Source organism: Sylvia atricapilla, chromosome 15 (assembly GCF_009819655.1).
Source record: "Sylvia atricapilla isolate bSylAtr1 chromosome 15, bSylAtr1.pri, whole genome shotgun sequence".
Classification (NCBI taxonomy): domain Eukaryota; kingdom Metazoa; phylum Chordata; class Aves; order Passeriformes; family Sylviidae; genus Sylvia; species Sylvia atricapilla.
Genome location: NC_089154.1, coordinates 14,566,283 through 14,585,964, shown reverse-complemented (window position 1 = coordinate 14,585,964; position 19,682 = coordinate 14,566,283). Strand labels below are relative to the sequence as shown.

Here is a 19,682-nt window from a genome sequence, read left to right as displayed (position 1 = left end):
GCTGAATATTCTACAGTTCCTTTTAATAGTGCATTTCCTTAACCACTTTATATAACTACATGATAACACAGGCTTGAAAACTATTACCATAATTTCAATCACCAAGAAATTATTAGAGAAGTTAAAATATGGTGCCTCGAGTGAGGTAATCACAGAATCATTGAATCATTTAGCCTGGAAAAGACCTTTAAGTTTACTGAGTAATGAACTGCTCCTTCCTGCAATTTCTTGGAAATTGCACAAGGCAGCTTCAAATATTTATACAAGACACAGCACAGCCACCACACAATGTAGGTGATCTCACCAGTACAATCCACTCCGTTTTTTCACGTCTGTTAACAAAACAAACAATGCTGATGTTTTGCAATGCCCTAACAGGTTTGCATTTAAAACATTATGAAGTCTGAGGCATACACTAGTAAGAGGACAATCATGACTACAGAGAACCGTTGCCAGAAAAAAACCCAAACAATCAAATACAAGAAGTATCATACACTTACTGTATCCAGCCATTTAGTGCCCACGGCAAGTCAGAAGACTGCTGGCTCTCTAGTTCACACTTAAAACTCTACCAACAGAGAAGCCTTAGAATAATGTTGTTTCAAGTCCCAAGAGACAAAAACTACCCAGAACTTTGCACTGCTTAATGAGTATTTGAGAAATAACCAGGTAAAAAGAAACTAACTTAGCTTCCTGGATTATTTATATTTTTTTGAGAGAAAGATCCTTCTTGACAGGATGTGTAACACACATTATTCGTCCTGACTTTTCTTCACCTTACAAGGGATACTGAAACCAAAATATTTGGAACACCTACACAAATTAGAACTGCTAATCAAAATATTTATTAAAACTCTGCTATAGGAAGATGATTCCAAAACTAATGGAAGCACACAGGCCAATAAAACTGCATCATGGCATACTTTATCACCAAGCTACTGAAGTGTTACACAGGAGATTCAACCAAGCTCAAATCTGTTGGTTTTTACACTTCCCCACTCTTTCAGCAAAACTGTGTTCTGATCAAAAGAAAGCCCATAAATACTGTCAATCAATTTGACAGCTGACGTCTTAAAATTAACACAGTGGGACACTGCAGGGATTAGTGAAAGGTCCCCAGTGTGCTGTGTGAGCAGGGGCTGGAAGCAGCTCCTCAGGTGCAGGTGGGCTGTGAAGCAGAGTGGAGCACACAGCACAAAAAGCCTGCAAGGCTCCCTGGGTGGATTGTGGTGCTGGCAAGCGACAGAGGCAGGGCTGTCTGTATCAGGGCTAACAAACGGCAGACACCGTGCTGAGATCTGCTTTGCAGACCACTTCTCAGCAGGTAACACCGCTTCTGGGTTTCACTTCCAAGAAAAGTGCTTCTCTTTTCTTGTAACTCACCTTTCTGGGTGGTTTGTTGTTCTTCTTCTCAGGGTACAAAGAAACATACTGAGCTCAGAGTCCCACAGCCACTGGACTGAGTTGCTAGAGCTTCATCTCACTGACCTCCAGCATTTTAATAACTTAAATATTTGAATTTATTAAGCACTAGAAATCTGAAGAGTTCTCTAAGCCTTACTCACTTTAGGTACTCAAAAAACCATATCCAGTTTTTACTATTTTCTTGGCATTACTTCTCCCCAGTGACTAGAGCCCCTCTGTAATCTCAAAGTAATTTGTTTAGGCAAAAGACTCTTATTTTAAAAAAAAATTCTTTTACTGAAAAGAAAGCAATTAATTAATGAAAGTACAGCCTTAACATGAATGCTACAGGAATTCAGATGAAGAAATCAGAATAGTATCTCAAGAATCATCTACAGATGACAGGTTTTTTCCCCAAAACCACCAAAACAGGAACTAACGATAGTTACAAAAGACTATTTTGAAGTCAAGTAAATTAGCCTTATTACCAATTACCAATGTTAAAAAAATGGAGTTACTACCTCCACTCTGCACTTTTAATTGCCTTACCTGGCATTCCATGGACAAGGTCTCCACACAGCACAAAGAACTTGGGTTTAGGGCTTAGTTTGTTAACAGCCTGCACTGCTTGCTCTGCTAACTTAATTTCTTCTCCCCATTCATCATCTCCATTTTCAGTGTCTCCATGTGTCCAAGCTTTCATCAGTCCAAACTGAGGATCTGCTCCTTGGATGAAGTAGAAGGGCCCCTTCCATTGGTACTCAGCATCTAAGAAGAAAAAAAGAGGAAAAAAAACCCCAAACCCAGTAGAGACACTTAAAAAGAGAATGAAAGCTTCCACGCATCATTAAATTGATTGTTCTGCACCTCAGTAGGTTGACACTGCTCCAACACAAGTACAGAATTCTGCACTCATTCATACAGGACAAATATAAAGGCAGAAGTACAAAATTTTCCTCTAATGTGTAGTTGTAATAAATGAAAGTATACTAATCTAATTATACCACATAGTAATTACAGACTGATTAGAAGAGAGGTATGTGAAGAATTCAGCAAATAGTGCTGGAAATTACAAGACTACAACACAGCACAAGTGTGTAACATTAGACTTCAGCCGACTCTTTTAAGATTCCAATTATTGCTTCTTTAATTAACAAGTTTCACATTTTATGGTTCCAGTAGACCTTTTCTTAAATTATTAACGAGGTAGATGCTTTTTGTTCTCATAGTTTCAGAGAAAACCTGGATGTAGCACATCCTTTGGAGCCAGAACCAAAGCTGCTCAGCAGGACCAAGGTCAGCAAACACTAAACCCAGCAACATCTGAATTCATCAGGAACAATGCAAATATAAATGTTCTGCTGCCACAACTGCTCCCAAGACCTGTGACACAAAGGTGAGAACTCAGAAAAACAAATTTCCATGGACAGAGTCAGTGTAGGCAGAGAGTGAGACAGAACTGGTACTGGTACCATTTTCTGTAAACTTCTTTCTCCAGCACTGTAATACCAATCACAACAAACAAATGATGATATATGTGACTACAAGCCCTATCGGAAAAGAAATCTCAACAGTGGGCAAATAAAACAACAGTTGGCTACAAATGTAAAACAAAAATGGGCAGCCTGTTTCCTACACTTATGTCTCAAGCTGGAAATGACGTACAAACCCAAGTACACTGTGGTTTCTCCAGCTGTCTATATGCATTCATTTGCAACCTGAATATTTTAGTTTTGACAGCTCTATTTGGCTTAATACATTTACTGTTATTGGAGGGTTTAAATCAGTAGTTAAGACACTTAGTCAAAAACTCACTGACTACATCCATCTATAGCCATTCATCTTTTGAACCTAAAAAGAAAAGATATAAATTATTTAAAATGAAAATATGATCCATAAATATACTCTCATACGATGTCAGTCTGATCTGAAATTCGTTTTGAGGCAAAACTGGTCTTCTAGTAACAGCAGAGAAGTAGCATGTCCAACACACGGATGGACTCTTGACTTCCTTCCACAAGCTCCAGAGCTGAAGCTTCACACTTCAAGAGGAGGAGTGTGTTTCTTTGAAGGAAGGGTAGAACACAGAGTGCAGAATCCAGCCCTTGCACCATGGGTATGGAGAGGCTGGAGTGAGGGATGAGGAATGCAGGCAACTCCCGGAAGCTGCTTGTAATTGTCATCTGTTGCTATGGCATCAGATCTTTTTGCCAAATGAAAGCTTCTGCACTTTAGTTAAACTAACATTTCATTTCTAAACAAAATTATTTATATACCAGCACTGACTTACTCTAAATAATAATCACATCTTTTATAGACAGAAACTTCTAGCCACTCATTGGCTTTTAATTCTGAAATAAAAGTTACTCTTCAAGTTACACAACTGTTCAGAGAAGTGAAATGATCCATTTATCCAGGAGTTTGCAGTAGGAGCTTTATGGAACCAGTTGAATGCCACAAAGTCATTTAGATTTTTATTTTATGACTTGCATGAAAAAGTAAAATTGCCATAAAGGCAGCTTACATGATGCAGTAAAGGCACTGCCTGTGCAGAGAAATCAACTTACAGTTTTTATAGGTGGAAAGCTATAGGAAAAAATCAGTTAAGGAAGCTTGCATCAGAAACCCTTTACAACCCCTACAAAATGAAAATGAAAAAAGGGAAAGTCTGAAACAGGAACTTGGTTTGGAGGAGTGGCCCAATTTATTCATTACATGGGGAAAAAAAGATCAAACCTTTGAACAATATGGCAGGACTACTAATACCTGTCCCTTTTCCAGCAACTTGATACTGATACATCAACGCTGAGGAAAATCTACTTGTTTTGTACTGTTTAATTTGAAGCCAGCCCTTTTACCATAGCAGCCTAAATAAAATACAGTTACATCCATTTATTTTTACAGAGACTACTTAGAACAAAGAGCTAGCATTTGTTTTTAAAGCCTGTGTTTCAAGTGTGGACAGGACTGTGTTATCCTTTCAGAGGCCCAGTGATGGTGGGTGGTGGCACAGGCAGCAGCTCCCAGGGGCCTCAGACAGAACACCTGAACACAGACAGGTGTGGTGAGCAGACAGTGCACAGGGGCAGTGGGAAAACCACCTATTACAACAGCCAGGGGTTATTCTTATATATGTTTCAGGGATATTTAATTTTCCTGACTTACATCCGTGCCAATGCAGTAACTCTCCAGGTTTGAAGCACCTGAATGTTTCTAAGACTGTGCACAGATGCTTTGGTTTGAGTGGGTGAGTGATGGTCATGTGAGGCAAAGAGAGAGACTGAGAAGATGGATTTCAAAAGAGAAGTTCAGTACACAGACAGAATCAAGAAATGGCAGAAGAAAGGAGAAACAGAAGATGCAGGGGTGGAGGTGGTGAAGAGTGGGGAGAAAAGGAAGGAGATAGGAGGTGAAAAAAGAAAGGAACTGAAAATGATGCAAAGGTATATGCTATATTCTCCTGTAGGAAAGAAAAAGATAAAATGAAGAAAGTGAAGCAGGGATATCAGAAGAGAGTCAGGAATCAGGACTACATAAACAACATTTACTTAAAATGTTAGTTTAATTAACTGGTCTTGGTCAAATAATTCAGTCAATAGCTATTTCTGTGGTTTTCAATAACTCATCAAATAGTTACAAAAATAACAGCAAGGTTGAATAAATATTTCCTACCTTTGTCTTGTTATTTGATCACTCCAACCAGAAACACTAAAAACAAATAAACTAAAAAAACCCCCTAGTACTTACTAGTACTTAAACCAAATTCCATTAGCTTATCACTTGGTACTCACTGATATTGTTTCCATGAAACAAAAAATATATGGGAACAAAAAAATGTAAGGACACTGTTTAAACTTACAACTTAACTTTTTACTTAAAATCAGGGATGTGCTTTAATTACTGCAAAGTACTACAAATACAAAACCAGAATATCATGGTGAGAGTTGTATAAGCACAACACCATTGGTGTGAACTGGCACCTGGCACCCATCTGAAGCCTGTTCTGAATCCAGCTCATCCAGGAGGTAATTCTTGAAGTGCCCTCACTGGTGTGTCTTCAGAGTTGCTTTTGCAAGTTTTTCCTCATCTGTGCAAGCCGTGACACCAGTCTGGGTGAAGTTTCAGGTGCTGCTACTAGTGCAGTTTCACTGGTTCTGAAAACCCCAGGACCCGGTCTGCACCAGTGCTCTTCCAACAAACCACTATGGTGAGAGGATGGCAACAAGAAACAGCTGGGAAAAGCTTCTTCCAGAGATGGACCCAGGAGTCTTCTGCCTTACAATGAAATGGTTTATCAACAGACCCTGTTCAGATCATTATGCACCCTCCTTTTCTCCCCCACCAGCTGCTGGTTGGCACGCACAGAACAGACGCTGTGGGCAGGCCAAATGCACCTCATCTGCCCTGGAAGTCAGCCCCACGAGCCCCTTCCTCTGTCTCTGCACTGCATCTCAGCAGCAGTGCTGAAGGAGCTCGCTCTGCTCCCGTGCTGGGGGCTGCCCGAGTCTGCCAGAGAACTAACAAACACCACTGGGCACAGCCGAATTTGCAGCAATTCTCCAGTCATGATCCAGGTCCCAGCTGCTACTCCTGAAGGTTTCAGTTCAATAACACCTACAATGGCACTCATCCCTTCAAACACAGCAAATTACTTCTGTGGGAATAACAGTAAATTTGCCATAACAGTAAGAAAACACAAATGCAGCACAAGGTTGACAGACTTCTCCAATAACTGAAGTACATATGGTTTCCATTTCTCCAAACTATGTCTGTGGAGCTGCTCTTACACACCAAGCAAGAGAAAACTCCTATTTCAGGTGAGTTTTGGTTCCAGACCTCCTCAAAAGCACAGCTGATTGCCAGAGAAGAAGTCCAAGTTACAAACATGTGATGCCTTAGTTTCAATAGCTTCCTCCCCTTTTTCTGCTCCCATGCATGCCAAAGTACAGATAGAGGATCAATGCAATGTATTTTTAGTAGCACTGGCTGAAAAACAGTGCCAGCTTCTAATTTTATCTAAGGATTAATTCTGTGAAGGACTGAAGAAGTCAGCAGCAACTCACCAGAGAAAACCTCAGCCATGTATTGTCATCACAGGCAAAAAGACACTTCAAGGACTTAGGTGGGGTTTCAGCCAAATCTCCCAACTTCTAAAGGACAACAGCTAATCTCTTGCTGTCCCTTCATTTCTTCCCCTTCTGCTTTTCCTAGTTTCACCTCTCTTTTCTTTCTCCACCTTCAAGGATCACAACCACATCTATTGAGAATGCTCACAGAAACCACTGGCCTCTGACAGGCACATCATACTGGTGGGATTTCCAGTATTTCCCTGGTGGGATTTTTTATAAGTACATTGGTTGGGTTTGACAGAATACTGGTGTTGATCTTCCTCTACACTCTGCAGAATTGAATGCAAATAAATTAATTCTGGAAAGTTACTCCTATCCATAACCTCCCTTTAGACACTGTGGTGTCAGAGCAGTCTGGACATGGACACATCTCCAGTGCCTGCTCAGTCCAGCACGGGTAGTAACAAATACAAAAATGCCCCTATTGCCACGTTGGCTTTGACAGGGGCATCAATATCACCTCTCTGAAAATCACAGCACAGCAGAAACACGAACATGGATCCCTGCCCTGAGTTGTCTGTGCCTACAAAGTGTGCCACTCTTTTTCTGGGTAAAACTGCAAAGGAAGCACAACCTTGGTTTTCCAAAGAAGCCCCATGCAGGAAGGAAAATGGAATCTCTTAAGTGAAGTCAGTATGTATCATAGAAAACACTAACAGCAACAATTTGTTCCCATTACTCTCAGTCCTGAAACAGCTTGAAAACCAATAGAAGAATTGCACTACATTCTTAATAACTCCCTGTAATATATTAAAATATTATCAATACATAGGGCGTAGAAAACTGATTGTTTTTATATGTCTAAATACAAAACATCTCAGTCTAAAGAAATGCGCATGTCTTTCAGCTGTTTTTTATCCATGTGAATCTGGGAGTCTACCAAAGATACAGCTACTGAAGGTTCTGTTGACTGACCAAGGCAACCTGTCATGAATTATGCAATTTTAAACCCTTCAAAAAGAGGTATTGAAATACATTTTCAGAGAGAAAATAAAACCTTTTAAAGAGTAATTATTCCAGAAATTATGTATTAAAAATACTGTCAGTAGAAACACTAAATGACAAAATATGATTTCTCAAATAAATGAGACATTGCTACTGTTATCCAAAGACATACTTTCAAACTTCTTAGATAACCATCAAGGTAAGAAATGCCCCCTCAGATACAGTTTATTTGTACTGAGGGCTACAGAAGCTAAATTCTAGTCATGCCTTATGCCCACTCCCAGATTTAACATGTAAACTCGTTACAAAAACTTTACAGCCCAGAACTGTAGGTGTGAAGGGGGGTGGCTTGCATAATGACAAGGTGAAGTCACAGAAAGTTTCTCAAAACCCACATAAAAATTTCCCTAATTCATATGAGACTTGGAGACAGTACTGGGAATGGAATATGCAAGCTGGGAAGCAGTTCTGATCAGTGCTCAAAAATATTACTGTTGAGGAGCTCTAGAACAGTAATCATAATGTGCCAAGCTCCAACACTCTTCTGAAAGCAAGAAATCAACTGCGGTTGTATTTAATTTCAACGGAAGGCGAATTATATATAATTATGATGCTTTTAAAAAGTGCAAAAATCCTTGAAGGCAGCATGGTAACCATTCAAATACACTGTCCCAGAGGCTCAGGCCATATGCACAGCACTTACTAAGGACTTCAGAAAGACCAAAAAGAATCCAGACTGTCTGAACTACTTATGTAACAGCCATAAGGAGGCTGGTAAGAGCAGGACAGCGTCCTTTGGAAAGCTAAAGCATTCAAATTAAAAAAAAAAACAACCAAAAAAAAAAACAAACAGGAACGATAATTACACTGGGAGGGTTGGATGCTAAAGTCCAAGAAGTCAAGCTATAAAAAGTGAAGAACTTGAAACAGCATAAATCTGAGAACTAATAAAGCACTTTGCAGGGGGATTAGGAGCAGGTAGCCTGCCAGACACTCACTGAAGTTAACAGATGCTCCAGACATGCAAGATGCACTCAAAAATAAAGGCTAAAAAGAAGGTACATTTTTGTATCCACTTGTATTGTGAGGGAACTTGTGAAGATCTAGTGTGATAATTCCTCCTGACAGATAGCACATCAGATCTGCCTCAAATCAAAATACCAGTTGATGATTCAACAAACAGACACAGGCACTGACAAACCACCCAGATCAGGTGGCATCCACAGACCTTTCCAAAAGTGAAAACCAGTCACCTTCTGGGGACTTATCCCTAAAACTGCCCTTGCACCAAAGGAACAGGGAGGTGACCACTATTAAAAAAAAAAGTGGCATCTGTACAGACAAGTGATAGAAATGCTAACCAAGACTGCTCCTGTGTTTACTGATTCCTCAGGAGGAGTAATCAACAGCTTTTACAGGGACATGGGACATCCACTTGATGCCATCTCCAAGAGGCTTCTAACCAAGCCAAGCTGCCTGGAAATATGAAATTAAGTCCTTGTATGCACAGAAAACTGGTAAATGGACAAGAGACCTAGATCCCACCTGGATCTGTACAGGCACCTATACACTGCTCAACAAACTCACAACTATCTGTCACAGCAACTGAGCAGGAGGAAGGGGAATTTGCTGAAATTAAGCCATTTGGCAGCATGAGAATCAGGCCTGGTTGTGAAGAGCTGAGGAGAGATTTCCTGTGCAGTGACTGCTCAAAAAAAGGATGAAGTTTGTGCAAAAAAAAAGTGCAGCAAAGTGCACATGGGGAAAAACATCACCAGCTTCATAGGAGTTTTACCAAGTGCTACCAAGACGTTACTTCAATATTCAAAAATGGCAAAAAATCAGAGATTGGAAAGGAACAGAGAATAAAGCAAAATAAAAATATGAGAATTGACAGTATGTAAAAGATTGGTAAGGGAGGCATGACAGGAACACAAATCACATGTGGAACTCAGGCTGTGAGGATGCAATACTGGCTATTCGCCTGCTCCACAGAAAGGTTTTGGAACCATCAACTAAAACTAGCAAAAAACAGGTTCAAACAGACACTTCCCAACCAGTTCAACTCGCAGGACTATCACTTGTTTAGTTACTTGGAAAAAGTGTTCTAGCACTTTTCACAGAAATTCTTTGCACAGCATGCTGACACACTTGGGACCAGGAAAAACCAAACAAATAAAAATTCTGAAGCAATATAACCCCTGACTCCTGGAGAGAAGTGGTGGAGACAGCACTTACCCAAACACATGGTCCTGTTTCTTCACTCAAATACTAACAGAAGGAGAAGACAACTGAAGCAAAGTTTCACATGGGTAGAAAAGAGAGAATTTATTTTAGAAAGTAAAGCCTCCATGCTATGTAAAAGCAGACTGAACAAATCACCAGTAGGGAAGAGGAAGTGGAAAAGGGACTTTGCAGAAAGAGTAGTAAGAAAAAAACCGAAATTCAGCTCTCAATAGTGGCTTTCAAATTTTTAAAGGAAGCACCATGCTGTGGCAGTACATGCTTTATGTGGATACAGGTTGAACAGGAGTGGAACCTTAAGACTGAGAAAAGCAGCAAAACAGAGATAACTGATTTTCCTCTTAAACTGCATGAAAATTTGCCTCCGTTTTAACATCCCTTGGTTCTCTTTTTTTTTTTTTTTTTTTTTTCCCAATCATTTTGTTATTAAAACATGTTGAACTTTAGCCTCTTAAGAAAGACCCAAGTAAATTATTTACAAAAAAACATTCCACCTGAGGACTGGACTATGACAGCCTAACAATCTGAACAAGATCAAAACCAATCAACTGGTAAGAAATGTCTTAACCAATACTTTAAAAATTCTGAACAAGGACACCTCAGAAGAAAGAAACACACCCGGAAAACAGATTCCCAAATGACGTTTTCTTCCATGTTTAAGGAAATTTTGAAGGAGTTAGATACAGCTTTTATTCAGGAATTTTTACACTGCTGTTGAACACTCCTTTTGTCAAAATTTCACTATACAATTGATTTAACTTGATGGCTTGTCTGCCATCTGTCCCCTCAGCACATGCTAGGCATTCTGTTCCAAACCAAGCAGACCATCTGCAATTAATAGGTTGCCAGAACGGCTGTATACATATACTTCACATGCTCTGAGTTGGTGATTTTTCTTTATTTGGCAACAAGCAAAGCCAAATATTTCCAGTGCAACCCAAGAAAAGACCACAAAATCGTTGGGATGGAACAGCCCTCGCTGATCTCACCAAACCAATACAATCTGAAATTCACAAATACAGAGAAACAGAAGACCTTCTATGCGTGGCCGTAGGAAATGATGTCTTAAGCAGCTGTATCCCTGAAAAACCGCGGCACGCCGTAGAACCTCCATCCCTGGGAGGATTTTACCAACAGGCTCGGTGTTATTACCACAGCCAAGAGGCAGCAGTAACTTTGTCATTTGCTCAGATGCATATGCGGGAACACGACAGCTGTGGGGAAAGGCCAGGGGAGCACCTGAGCCGAGCATCTTACCCAGGGAAAGCAGCATCTCACCCAGCTGTGAAACACCCACCCCACGGCTGCTTTTCGTTCGGGCACCAGCGACCCAGCGGCAACCTGCGAGGTCACCCTGCAGGTATAAAAACAGCACAGCCAAGAAACTGCTACGGCACGTTATGCTAAGCACGGACATGCTAAGCATTTTAAAGCGAATCCGGCGCCGGACACTGCCGGGATCTCCCCGGGACGCGGAGCGCGGGGATAAATCCGTGCGGCCCCGTCACACGGGGCTCGGAGGGGCGGCCACAGCCCCGTCCGCCCGCGCAGTGCCCCTCGCTCCCCGCCACAGCCAGCCCAGGCCCCGGCGCTCCCCGCCTCCCCTGGCCCGCCGGCAGCTCCTCCCGCCGCCGCCGCCGCCCGGGGCCTCCCTCCGCACGCCCGTCCCGCCCGGCGGGGCACAGCCCGCGGCTCGGCTGCCCGTACCTGGGCGGAATGCGCTCAGAGTCCTGCCGCGGGCCCGCAGGAACACGTCCCCCGCCGCCGCCGCCGCCGCCGCCATGGCCCCGGCCCGCACGGCCGCTGCCACCGCCGGGCCCGGCCGCCGCGGGCCGCACCGCCTCCGCCGGGGGCGGCGCCTGGCGCGGGCGGGAGCCCCGGGGTCCGGAGGGGCTGGGGCCGGGGGCTGTGGGGAGAGCCGTGCTATAGCCCCGGAGTCCGGGCCGGAGGGGCTCAGGGCCGGGGGCTGTGGGGAGAGCCCTGCCATAGCCCTGGAGTCCGGGCCGGAAGGGCTCGGGGCCGGGGGCTGTGGGGAGAGCCCTGGGATAGCCCCGGGGTCCGGAGGGGCTCAGGGCCGGGGGCTGTGGGGAGAGCCGTGCTATAGCCCCGGAGTCCGGGCCGGAGGGGCTCAGGGCCGGCGGGCTGTGGGGAGAGCCCTGGGATAACCCTGGAGTCCGGGCCGGAGGGGCTCGGGGCTGGGGTGCTCTGAGGAGAGCCGTGCCATAGCCCCGGAGTCCGGGCCGGAGGGGCTCAGGGCCGGGGGCTGTGGGGGGAGTCCTGCCATAGCCCTTCCATAGCCCTGGGAGTCTGGGCCGGGGAGCTCTGAGGAGAGCCCTGCCATAGCCGGAGGCGCTCAGGGCCGGGGGGCTGTGGGGACAGCCCTGCCATAGCCCTGTCATAGCCCTGCCATAGCCCTGCGGTAGCCCTGCGGTAGCCCTGGGAGCCCGGGCCGGGTGCTGTGGGGAGAGCCCTGCGGTAGCCCTGCCATAGCCCTGCCATAGCCTTGCGGTAGCCCTGCGGTAGCCCTGCAGCCCGGGCTGCTCGCCCCGCCACGTACGGCTTCGAGTGGAACGTGCCCCGAAGATGTACTAGTTTTTAAATGAATTATAATAAAGTCATAGATGACATCATTTTCAGCTTGTTCCTAACCTGCGAACTGAAGTAACCCCCGTGTCTAAACGCATTGGCAGCCTTCCTTTGTTCCTTCACGGGTGGTTCTCGTCAGGTTTCCTCGCTGTTTACACGTGCTCCCGAATTGAGGTATCACCAGCAACTAGGCTCTGAAAAAGAAAAGTTGTGCAGAAAAAGCCAAAAAAAGCTCGGCCTGCCCTGCCCTGCTGTGGGCACTGTGGAACATGCCCCACACTGTCCCTATTTCTGTCCGAACCAAGACACGCAGTGAGGTGATGACTGAAATACATGAGTGGCCCTTCCAAGGCGATGTTTTCCAAATCTCTCCTGACCCAGAATCCCTTTTTGACCCAGCCATACAGGAACAATTCGGTTGTGGTTTCCCAGCTGAACAGCCGGGACCCCATTATTCTGCATGGTGCAACACACAGAGTTCTGAACGCCTCTATTCCTCCTGTGAAATCTGCAGCAATGGGCTAGGTAAGGTTAATGTTGTCAGCTAAAAGGCATTCCTATGGCTAGATGGCTTTTCCATCTGTAAAATGTGGGTATTATCTACAAGTAAAACCAGCTTCTTCAGTTTACTTGTAAACTGTTTGATGATCGTTACATGGGAAGCGCTGGGGGAAGTCTTTTTTATTAAGTAGTTTTTGTCAATTCCCCTCTTTATGAGGCAGCATGTGGTATATTAAGCAAATAAAAACTAAAGTGCATTTTTAAGTCTCAGGTGCAGACTATCTAAATATCCCAACACCATGATAGGAAGAGATGATCACGGTCTCGTGGTGGAACTGCTTGTGCTAATATAAGAGTAGTTGGCTCAGTCATGCAAAGAAATTTTTTACCTTTTCTGTTTCTTTTCCGTTTTCTTCTCGTCTGCTTAATAGGGCTGAGCAGCTATAAACCAGAATATATGACTGCTGCATGACTTCGGCTAAACTCTGGATTAATTCTGCAAGTGAAATAACATCAAGATCAGGCCAAAAAAATGTAGGTTGTTTTAGCAAGGCGGCATAGTGTGGTTCTGGAGCACAAAGACATGAGATTGTGATCAGCACCTGAATTACTTTTGTCTTAACCTGATGTTGCTAAAGGCAACCCTGTTTCTTGTCAAGTTATGCATGCCTGAGAGGTTGAATCAGACCTGGCAGAGATGGGGATTGTAAAATCTTCTAGATTTATCTAAGTCTGTAATTTCACAGCTCTTTTCTTCTAGACATGCACAGGGTGCTCTCCTCTAGGAAATTCTGCTGTCAGTACTGTGTTTGATGTCTTTGCAGGATGGGTTATGGATGAGCCTCAGGATGCTCAGCTCCTTCGAGGTGATGATGATCATGGTGGTGAGTGTGCAGCCTGCCTGCGTTGCCTCCTCTTCAAATGGAATCCTTTGATCTTAGATCACCTTAAGCATTACTCGTGGGAATGAGGAGGCCACGAGAAATTTAAATTTGTAATTTAAACACGTTTTTCTGGTGATTTTACAGAGTGCAGAAGTGTTTTCATCTGCAGAAATAAAGGAACATTTGCTTATAAACGTGAGAACTGAGAATCAGGACTGTGTGTGCAGGAGGGGGATTTCAGCTCTCTCCTGCTTCTTTTACTCTGCCAAATTTGAAGTATGCCTTTTTGAAGCCAAGCTCATGGACCAAATGCTATACAGCTAAACTCGTTTTACTATGACTAAGTCGTTTAAAGTTACTACTGATCTATGTTGGTTTAATTATAGATTTTCATGGACTCATTCCAGATTGGGCCTAGATAAAGCATCAGAATTTTGTCATAGGACTTGATTTGTAATACAAAGTGTCATGAATATAATGGCACTGAATAAATAATTTACAGTAGCACGTGTCTCCTCTTATTTATAGAGTATAAATTGAGAGTTTTACTAATTTTATAAAGTTAGTGTGAACATACAGAGGGAAATATACCATTCTGAGAGGGCATGCAGTATCTCGAAAATAAGAGATTAAAAGTGGGAAATGTAGGCACTGAAAATCAAATTCTTATATAAGGTTTAGCTTAGTAAGGACTGTGAATAGAATAGTGCAGATTTGTGGAGTCCAGATCTTGTAAGACTTGCTCAAGTGTGCTTTAGATCATGCTGCCAACACTGACAGTTCTTGGAAGTTCTGAAAAATCCAGTAACAGGCATGCTACCTTATTTTTTACTGCAGTTTAAAGTAAGACTGTGTGCACCTTGAGAGACCTAGAAAAAGCAGTAATAAAACAAGTAAATGATTCTAAAATTTACTATCTCTATTGAGAAATTAAAATAAAGAGCAAAATAGCCAAGGCAGTGGTTGAAGAAGGGGAATCTTTTTTCTAACCTCAGCAAATGACAAGATGACAGAAAATAAAACTAGAAGAGCACAAAAGGTGAAAAGGACATAACAAGGTTGGTCTATACATTGGCATTAAAATTACAAAGCACACACAGATATGCAGATTTGAAACTAAACCATTTAAATCTTATATATAGAATAGAATGACTATGTGCCATCTGGAACTCAGGGAATCCAATGAAAGTTGGAGGTGTAAACAACACACACAGCAGTATCAACATCTGTTTTCAGTGCCTGCTGATATATATGAGTCCTTGAGGGATAAGTTGGAGAAAATAATGAAAATTGATAAAACCTGATGATAGAAAAAGGATCACATATAATTGTATTCGTTTACAAAGACTATGGATTTACTCACACTAAAAATAAATAGTGCATACAGTGTATTGTCTGTTTTTAAAGAACCTCTTCTCCCTGTGAGTCCTTGAACAGGATGGTATTCATAGCAGATGCAATATTTTGGAAGGTTTGGCATAGGATAGAGCTCCTCTCCTTCCCCAAGAACAGCTAATGGATAAAAATCAGTGAGTTCTGAAAACCTACAGCAGTAACTCCTTTGAGTACACTCCTGTGTCCTGCTGCATTGCTGAGACTCCAGGATGGCTGTGCCATTACAGGTAAATTCAGCAATCTGAGCCTAAAACATCACAGAATATGGCAAAACATAAGATCCAATGCTCAATACAAACAAAAATGAATTATCACACTAAAAATGAAATACTGCTAGCAATGTTAAAAAAACAGGCAAAAGGCTCTGTTAATGTTTGGCCTTGATACCAAGTGGCTTTCCATTTTCAAAAGGCCCACAGAATAATATCAAAAATATTAAAATTTTTTTTCCCAAACCAGCTTAAAAGGATTGGTTGACCAGGACCAATATTTTGTTGCTAGGAAGGGAACAATGATGACATTGATTATTTCCACAGCTAAAAATCCACAATGTAATTGATTTTTATCTGACTCATTTAGTGTGGGCAGGCTCCATTTGTTCAAGAAACCTGTAATATATTCCTTGAATCACTGTAACTATGAGAGATATAAAAGTTGATGTAATGAGTTAAACACACTATTTAACTCAATTTGTTTTGCACACTGAATTCCAATTTCTGACACAGATACAGCTTCTATCCAGAGCTACTGCTCATTTTTTAAGATGTCTTGTTAATTTTCTGTGCTCCCAAATATTCAAGAGTTTTACTTTATTCAAGGCCTCTGATTTTGGAATTCCCTGTCCTGAGAATGTACCTTTCCAGGTACACTAAGAACTTTCATTGAGTGATTGAGACTTGAGCTACCAGTAAATTTGAAAGTCATGACTAGTAAAGACTCCAGTGAATGAAACCCAGACTAGGAGGAATTATTTGACACATTCAGTGTTTACTCCTGAAAAGTCATGGATATTTGGGTCATGAGTTTGTATTGAAACTGCTAGACAGAGAAAAATTGCACAGGAGTCCAGCAGGGCTAGAGGAAGTGGGAAAAAAAAAAAAGGGTGTTTTAATTGAAGTATCTATTTCCAAAATTATGCAGAATATTTGTGATTGATTGCCACCTCATCCAGAACTATCTAAGAACTTTCTGAATTAACTGTTCTCCAGAATTTTTCCCATCAGAACTGGGCAGCAGTTGCCCACTATCTAAGGTTTATGATTTCTGCTGCTCATCAAATCAAAACCTCTCTAGTCACAAATGGAAGGAATTTGAATAAACTATTAATTATGTATATCCAGATACACATCTGTGTGTTTTTAGAGTACTACAGGTTTCAGATATATACTGGTTGGCTTGGTCTAAGAAGGAAATCTAGGTTTAAAACCTTTTATTTCACAACTTGGTCTCACATTTGGACTGGTTGGACTTTTCTTATTTTAAACAAATAGATTTTCCATTAATGTACAACCAAAACCAGAAAACTTGAAGAAAAATTAATATTTAGTTAATGGATCTGTATGGATGACTCTTGAGATTCCTCTCTCCTTCTTTGCTGATAACTGACATTTTATTAGAAAAAATAAACCCCCTGATGATCATTGACCACAGTTGCTATCTCTGCAAAAAAAACAAAAAACAAACAAACAACCTTGCAGTTATTAAATTTCAATAAACAATCACAGCACATTGATACTTTTCAACAAGGCATACAACAAGGGCATTGGTCTTTTCCTGTTCCACTGGTTTATCCAAAATTTGTTGCATATGTTGTACTGGATGAATCTCTTTGTTTCCTTGCTCAAAGCATTTGGTTTTTTCAGCTGGAAAAACTAATTTTTGCACTACAGGTGACATACAAGCAATTTGAGTGTTTTGAAAAAACCTGATACCTCCTTTTTCTTTCCTTCTCTAAAGAGATTCCATCCTCTTTCAGAAAAGGAGAATTTTCTCTGTTCACCTAAATTTTAGCCAACCATATTTCTCAGAAGCACAGGTGCATCACCATCTGACAGGATGTAACAAACTGGACATAAAGAAACAGTGACATCAGAGGACTCAGAAGACGAAAGAGTGACTACAAAAACTTGTGAAACAGAACCCATTGTCATACCACTTTGCAAAGACGCAGCTTCTGCTACATTTTTGCAGTTGTCAGAGTGAAGTCTGACAACACAGAAATCTCCTCCAGGTTCCACTTCGTTTTTCTGAAGTGGAAGAGAGAGTTGTACATCAATCAGGCAAATAAACCCTCTTGCTGATTGGCCTTCCTGAGTCCCATTCTGCCACTGCTCTCCCCTCAAAATACAGCCTAGTAAATTGCATCAGGGGTTCAGAGAATCTTTGCTGCTTTGGAGGATGATTTATGTTCTCTAAACTCTTCCTAGAACTCTTCTGCACATTAGTATTCCCTCATATTGTGTGCCAGGCTTTGCATGTGAAGTAGATCTTAAAATTGACTTTACCATCTGTGATGTCACTAATATAGCAGTCACTAAACTTCCTGCAATAGGGTGACTATGAAGGATGCATCTATTTTGCCACAGATTTCTATAAAACAAAATGTTTTTCAGTAATTAAAGCTGGAGGTGAACAAAGGAGGTACTCCGGGAAAAACACAGATTAATTTAACCATAAATGACCCATTTAAGTCTTTTTTTTTCACTCAAGTAATGACTGAAGAAAATTAGTTCAGGGACTGATGAAGGATGCTGAATAGGTAATTATCGCTGTTATAAACCTCTTATTTTAATTTGTAGGAAATGTGATTTGAAAATTAAATAGTACTTGATTTTTTTTAGGTCTCAGTGTGGACTCTCTTTTAGCTGTGTCTAGCACTTTTGTTTCTCAGAATTTCAAGGACCTTTCTTTTCACATTAGTGATTGTATTAGATACCCAGAAGGATCCATTTTTCAACAGTATTATCTCAGCAATAAATTACATTTTCCACTTCCCTCGGATTCCTGGTCTAAAGATCTGTAGGTGTTTTACAGGTCTTGGGGAAAAAGAGATAACAAAAAATTTGGCCATAGGTAGAGGTGCACAGAGGCTGATTTATGAGTGAAGACATAACATGCACCACAGAGCTTCTACTTCCAAAATTAATAATAGATGAGGAAAAGACTGCATGCCCTACAAGGCAAATGTAATCCACCTGTTTTGTACGACCCTTCACTTCAACTGCCAGCCTCCTTCCCTGTGTTTGCAAGGATTTTTTCCAGTTGGACTTATTCATAACAACCAAGTCAATGACAGCAAACATTGTCTGTATTCCCAGAGTGTTCTTTCAAATTTTTAACGCTCCAGTACTTTTTAAATCTCTGTTACAAATGTAACAGAGTCCAATGTCCAAGCATAAAAATCCAGACTAATTGACACTAGAAAAGTGGCTTTCCCAGTCTTTGAATTTCTTCTGCTTTCGAAACAAGGCAGAAGTAAAAATTTATTCATGGAAATATTGCTTGCTTTCATTGATCCATTCCTACATTTGCTAAAGGATGACCACAATAAAATGTCCCCTGTACATGAGGCAAAAGATAGAAATTAACTGAAGTGGCTCTTCTGCAGATGACGTGGAACCCTTACAGACCATTTTGATGTTTGCCAGTTGGTTGCAGCAGTACCCAGTGAGGAATTGCACAAGGCTGCGTGGCCACAAACGAGAAGATGCTACATCCAGCCCTTCCAAATGGACTCTGTGGCTCATAAACCCAGTTTCCTTGCAAAGCAAACGGTGCCACCCACTTCTGTTTCAGGCACTCTGGCTTTACAGTCAGATGGAATTAAGGCCTCCCTGCTGTGAGGCTCGTTCAAAAAGCATGGTGGACATTGCACAGTGTCCCAGAGTGGGCCTGAGGGTGGGCAAATGGCACCAGCCCACCAAGCAGGGACACTGGAGGCTGTTTGTAGGGATGTGCTCACCACAGCGATGGAACAAACCCTCCTGAGCCATCCTGACAACACAGAGTGTGGCCACAAACCCATGCTCATTAACTTATCCTGTGCATTTACTTTATAGACCACGGCACTGAAATGTCTGGGAAACCAGAAACAGCTCAAAAATTAGCATTTTTGTTGAGTGCAATTGGATGGATTCACCAACCGTAACAACATTTTTTGGAACAATTAACTGTGCTGAATTTTTATTTTAAAATAAAAGCACAACATTCATATGGAGTAATTACTGTGGTGTGAAACACCTTTGAATTAGAACAAGACAACTTTGTCATTGGGTAGGGAAATTTGTAGTGTCAGGAAATGTTCTCCTCCCCAGGTTCTAAGAATCATGTGCCTGACAGTCTCCTGCAGCACACAGTAAAAGCTATTGTTAAAAATATATCTAGAGCTGAACATAAGGTATGGAGGGAGTGTTTAAAATGTTTAATTATTTAAATGAAGGAATTAATTGACTGTGCCTTTTTTGCAGTTCCACAATATTTCTAAACATCATAAGAGCTCAGCATGCTAAGAAGAATATAATAATGTATCTGAATCTGCACTCCGAGACAAGCACTATGGAAAAACATTTTAAAATCAGACATTTAGAAGAGAGCA

General features: G+C 41.8%; 1 protein-coding gene across 1 annotated transcript in view; it reads right to left on the bottom strand.

The window, feature by feature from the left end:
- The window catches only part of CPPED1 (calcineurin like phosphoesterase domain containing 1), a 38,678-nt gene extending 27,131 nt beyond the window's left edge, over positions 1 to 11,547 (bottom strand). Inside the window, exons 1-2 of the mRNA XM_066330290.1 lie at positions 11,430 to 11,547; positions 1,954 to 2,172 (exon numbers count right to left, since the gene is read on the bottom strand). Of these exons, the coding sequence (XP_066186387.1) occupies positions 1,954 to 2,172; positions 11,430 to 11,505 (295 nt within the window). The 5' untranslated portion in view covers positions 11,506 to 11,547. The remainder of the gene's footprint in view (positions 1 to 1,953; positions 2,173 to 11,429) is intronic.
- Between the last annotated feature and the right edge of the window lie 8,135 nt (positions 11,548 to 19,682).